Source organism: Myotis davidii, unplaced genomic scaffold (genome assembly GCF_000327345.1).
Source record: "Myotis davidii unplaced genomic scaffold, ASM32734v1 scaffold1509, whole genome shotgun sequence".
Classification (NCBI taxonomy): domain Eukaryota; kingdom Metazoa; phylum Chordata; class Mammalia; order Chiroptera; family Vespertilionidae; genus Myotis; species Myotis davidii.
This window is the reverse complement of record NW_006299480.1, coordinates 230221-235022: the sequence shown is the minus strand read 5'-3', so window position 1 is coordinate 235022 and position 4802 is coordinate 230221. Positions and strand designations below refer to the sequence as shown.

Sequence of the window (4802 nt, the reverse complement as noted above, 5' to 3'; positions counted from 1 at the left end):
ACTCAGTCTCCGCGGCCCGGGGCTCAGCAGTTCAGGGCTCGCCTCCACCACCTGGCAGGGGTGGGGTGGGGGCATGTGGATGAGCCCCTGAAGGGTGCAGTGGGAGCCTGGGTGGGGCTGGGGGTGCAGGCACTGGAAGGGGAGGCTCACCAGGTCTGCACGGGAGCTCTCATGGGGCTGCTTGGGCTGGCGGAGCTCCCTGGGCGCCAGCTGCAGAGACATGCCGTGGCTGTGGCCGTGGCGGTCACCGTGGCTGCAGGGCTCCTCCTTCATGTCCTGTGGGGACAACAGCTTAGGGCCCGCTGTGCTCCCTCCCCACCCGCCTCCCTACCCAGTCCCCACGAGCCTGACCTCCTGGGGCAGCAGGAGGTCACAGAGCTTCTCGAACAGGAAGAAGGTGTACAGGCCGCCGAGTGCCACCAGGAGGCGCCAGATGGGCTGTGTGCTGTGGTCATCATGGTCCCCTCCAAGTGCACTGTGCCCACCATGCTGGTGCAGCCCTAGGACCTGGGAGTGGGGCAGGGGCACGGGGCTGGCTGCCTCAGTCTCCCCCCCACAGATGAAGAAGAGAGGTTAGGGTTCAGGGAAGGGCCCCAGGAGAGTGGGCCTGGAAGGAGGACCATGCAGGGGAGTCCCTGGGGTGGGGAGGGAGGGTCCTGGCCAGCCGGGCTGACCTTGGGCGTCAAGTGCAGGAGGGCGTCTCCGGTGAGCGCGCCCACGGCCAGGCCCAGGAAGGTCTGGATGACGTAGTGGGTGGCCCTGCTGCAGGTGGTGCCGATGAGCAGCAGGAGGCCGAAAACCGAGGCGAGGCAGATGAGCAGGGTGGCCAGGGAGCCGTACAAGTACTCTGCGGGGGGTGGGGGGCAGTGAGGACCCAGTGAGGCCTTCCCAGGGAGTGAGCAGGGACTCACCAGGTGTAGGTGGTCAGGGACTGGCCAGGCCTCTGCTCACACTGACCTCTCTCTCCTCCTTAAAGCTCCAACCCCCTCCCTTCCAGGCCTCCCACACTTTCCTGTGACCCCTCCACTCCACTGTCTTCTCCCACAGCCCAGCACCCACTCCCTCCTCCCTGGGCAGCCCCTCCGCCATGAGGCCAGCCCCCCTCGGCACAGCGGGCGGGCTGACTTGGGGGGACAGGCACTCACTCTCCGCCTGGCTGAGCTGGTCCTGGGCGGGGTGGCTGGGCTGTGGGCTGCAGGCCCCACTCAGCTGCTGCTGGAGCAGCGCAGGGCTCAGTAGGGCCCACGCCTCTGGGGACACCCCCGTCTGCTCAGGCAGCCCGTACACGGCCATCACGTCCCTGGCATTCAGGCAAACCTGGGAGGGGGCAGGCCTGGAGGTTAGGACTGGAGCAACCTGGGGGACCCCCATCCCCAGGACCATGGCCCCGGGCTGCTCACTGTGTCCCACACACTGGTGCTGCTGTTGGAGGGGGCGAGGTCGGCCCTCTTTCTCAGACGATGGTGGTGATGGTCGTCGCTGTGGTCCCCGTGGCTCACGGCCGTGCCGCCCACCCCCAGGTGCTGCATCAGCGCCGCCAGCTCTGCCCAAGGGGACAGAACCAGTCTGTGTGGGCTCCGGCCTTGCCCTCCCAGGGGGCACAGGTCCACGCAGGCCTGGGGGAGGGGCAGGGCCTCAGCTGCACTCCGGCGGCCCTCCTGGCCCCCAGCATCACCACCGCCCCCAGTGCCCCCAGAGTCTAGCCCAGAGTCTCCTCCCCCGCCTCCTGCTCACCTGAGGCCTGAGCTGAGCTCCTCTCCTGGGGCCCCAGGAGCCCGTTCTGTTCCCTGTCCCCTCCAGGGGCTCCCAAAGCCCCTGCCCCACTCAGTGGTGAACACCCAAGGTGACCCCCAGCCAAGCCCACCCTCGGAGTGGGTCCCCTCCCTTCGGTCCGGTCCCCCTTGGCCCTCACCTCCTCTGTGGAGGGCAGGCCGGCGGTCCGGACCTGAATCCTCCGCAGCAGCCTGCTCAGGCCTGGGATCAGGGCCTGGGGGCCCTCGAGCAGGGCCAGAAGGTGGTCAGCCCGGGAGGCCCAGCGGCCAGCCCGGATGTCCTCACAGGTGCCCTCAGGGTCGCTGAGGTAGAGGGCAGCGGCCGCACTGAGGCGGGGGATGTGCTCGGGCTCCAGGACGGACACTGGGGTTGGCCCCAGCCCCTCAGGCCGGCCCAGCGCCAGGAGGCCTTCCACAGACAGGCACTGTGGGCAGAGACAGGTGAGCGGGGCCAGGCACCTGGGGGTCCTGGGGAGCTGCTGCTTCCCCACCCCCATCCCCCATCCATTGCTCCCACACACTCCCCTCAATTACAGGGGTGCACACACTGGGGTCCCAGGCAGTGGTCCCCCCTTCCAGGTGGTTTCTCCCTGGAAACACTGTCTGGGGCCGACGAGAGAGGTGGCCCTGGGTCCCCAGAGCTTCGGGTCCCAGCCCGCTCCCAGGCAGGAGAAAGCTGGGCTGGAGCCCCGGGGGCACTTGGCCTCTGCCCGCCTTCTGGAGTTTGTCCCTGGGGAGGAGCAGGCAGGGCCGGGCCCAAGGCGACCTGTTGGGTGGGGGTGGGGCGCTTACCTTTCCACACGGCCCCGAGGAGCAGTGCACACGGGCCGCAAGCGTATTTAACAGGCCGCCCAGAGCCACGCGGTCCAGAGCGCCCTGGGCCGAGGACCTCGAAGTCAGCAGGTGAGCAGGCTGGGCTGCCGCCACGGTCGCCACCAGCACCGTCAGCAGCAGCCCTGGCCTCAGAGGGGGCCCGCCCGCCATGCCGAAGCCACTGCCACGGAGGCAGGCACACTGGGGCGGCTGCCGGCTGCGGGCGGAGAGGGCTGCCTGGGGCCAGACTGGGGCTAGGCACAGGCTCTCTCCCAGGTATTTCCTGCTGGGCCCTGTGATTGGCTGTCAGCAGAGTCGCAGATTAACCATTCCAGGGGCAGGTCCTTCCCAAAACGAGGAGCCACTGCCTGGGGGGTGAGCGGCCTGGGGAGGTTGTGGAGAAGCTCTCCTGGAATTTCCTGCTGCGCTCTGTGCTTGTCTGACACAGGCTGAGCATCCAGGACAGATCCTGCCCCGGCCCAGGAGCCGCTGACTGTGGGGGTGAGGGCCCCTGCTCCTGGACGCATGGCCCGGGGGTCCACTCCTGCCTGCTGCTCCCCTGAGGGCCTCGGGCATCACCTCCTGCAGTTCTGTTTCTCGGGGTGCCCCCAAGAGAGGATGCTCCCCGACATTCCACCTGAGGGCCCCCTCCCACCCCTTCCAAGGGGTCCTCCCTGGCTCCAGGGGCTGAAGCACCCCCAGAGCCTTGAGAACATGGGGCCTTTCCTCCTGGGCCCTGGGCTGCAGTCTCCTGGGCCCTGGGGAGGTGGGCTGAGTCATGTTCCCCTCCCCCAGGCTCCTGGGGAATTCCTCCGGAAATGGCCAAAGCCCGCGGGGAGCTGATTGTCTCTCCTTCCGCACCTGGGGAGGGCCTCCTGGGTGTGGCGTCTGGCTTGGCCTCTCCCTGAGGCTCCCTCTCAGCCTTTGACCCGTCTGCCGAGCTGGCATCTGGGGGAAGGGCCAGCCTTGCCTCCTACCCTGGGCCCTGCCTGAGTGAGGTGGGGGTGGGGGACGGGGGGCTCCCGGCAGCAGGAGCCCAGGTCCCAGGACAATGCCACGGGCCATCCTCGGGGGGGGTTCAGATGATTCTGGGACACTGGCTCAGTGAGGAAGGGAGCTGGATCTCAGGCTCCCCTCGCACGTTCTGACGGCTGAGCCCATCTTCCCTGCACCAGGACCCCTCGCCAGCTGGGGCTGAGGTTACCTACTGCCTGGGGCCTGTTAGCTTCCAGGAAAGGTCTCCGCCCTGCCTGACCCCTGGAAGGCCTGGCTCCTGCTGGCAGGCCTCAGGGACCTCTGTGCTGGTCCATTTTCCTCCACTTCTGCCTGCCCCCCCTCTTCCCACTGATGCCCCGTGTGGCTCTGGGCGGCCAGGGCCGAGGGGATCCCCAGCGGCCTCTGTGCTGGTGCAGTGCTGTCCAGTGGGTGCCAGGCCCTCTCCTTCGTCCCCAGGCCCCTCGGGCATCGTCCCATCTAATAAACTCATTGTAATCACAACAGCCACACACCCGTGTCCACAGCAGCCAGAATGTGGGGAACAGGCGTCTGCTCAGAGATGGACACGTGTGTTCACATAAAAACACTCAGGCCTGTGAAGAAGTTTTGTGAGTTTATTTGAGCCAAACTGTCCACGGTTTCCAGGAAGCAGAACCTCAGCGGATTATCGGTTACCTCTGCGTTCATGCATCGCAATCAAGGAGTGACGTAGGTGGGTCACATGAAATCCACTGGTGATAGGCTAGAGAGGCGGGAGAAACCCTGGGATTGGATAAAAAGCGGAATGATAGACAATACTTAAGTGGATGCAGGAACAAGGTAACAGTGAAGGAATTTGTGGTCTCTGTCCTGGCGCCCAGCACATTAGGTTGTGCCCCGAGGGCTCCGGAAAAAGGGAAGTTACACGGTACCGGACATTTCAAGGACATGTTGTCATAGATGCAAAAAGACAGACAGGCTCAGTGAAGGCCAAGCTTGACCTTGTCAGTGAAGATACCGGCCTAGGACATAACTGCCCACTGTTAGGTTAGGTGGCTCAGGAGGCGGCGTAGGAAATAAAGAGAGTTGATGAGAAAAGGAAGAAAGGAGCGGTTTTATTCTGCGTCCCCAGGTGACCCACGAACCCCAAAGACAGGGCACGTGGATCCACGCCAACAGGGAGGGGGCGCTTTTTTTATACGGCTGTTCAGTGAGGGCGGGGAGCATGCGCTGTGGGAGTTT

General features: G+C 65.6%; 1 protein-coding gene across 1 annotated transcript in view; it reads right to left on the bottom strand.

Moving 5' to 3' along the window:
* Positions 1 to 2856, bottom strand: part of SLC39A4 (solute carrier family 39 (zinc transporter), member 4) — a 3667-nt gene extending 811 nt beyond the window's left edge. The window contains exons 1-8 of the mRNA XM_015571373.1: positions 2565 to 2856; positions 1913 to 2197; positions 1401 to 1616; positions 1146 to 1317; positions 675 to 847; positions 352 to 507; positions 151 to 276; positions 3 to 51 (exon numbers count right to left, since the gene is read on the bottom strand). Of these exons, the coding sequence (XP_015426859.1) occupies positions 3 to 51; positions 151 to 276; positions 352 to 507; positions 675 to 847; positions 1146 to 1317; positions 1401 to 1616; positions 1913 to 2197; positions 2565 to 2756 (1369 nt within the window). The 5' untranslated portion in view covers positions 2757 to 2856. The remainder of the gene's footprint in view (positions 1 to 2; positions 52 to 150; positions 277 to 351; positions 508 to 674; positions 848 to 1145; positions 1318 to 1400; positions 1617 to 1912; positions 2198 to 2564) is intronic.
* Between the last annotated feature and the right edge of the window lie 1946 nt (positions 2857 to 4802).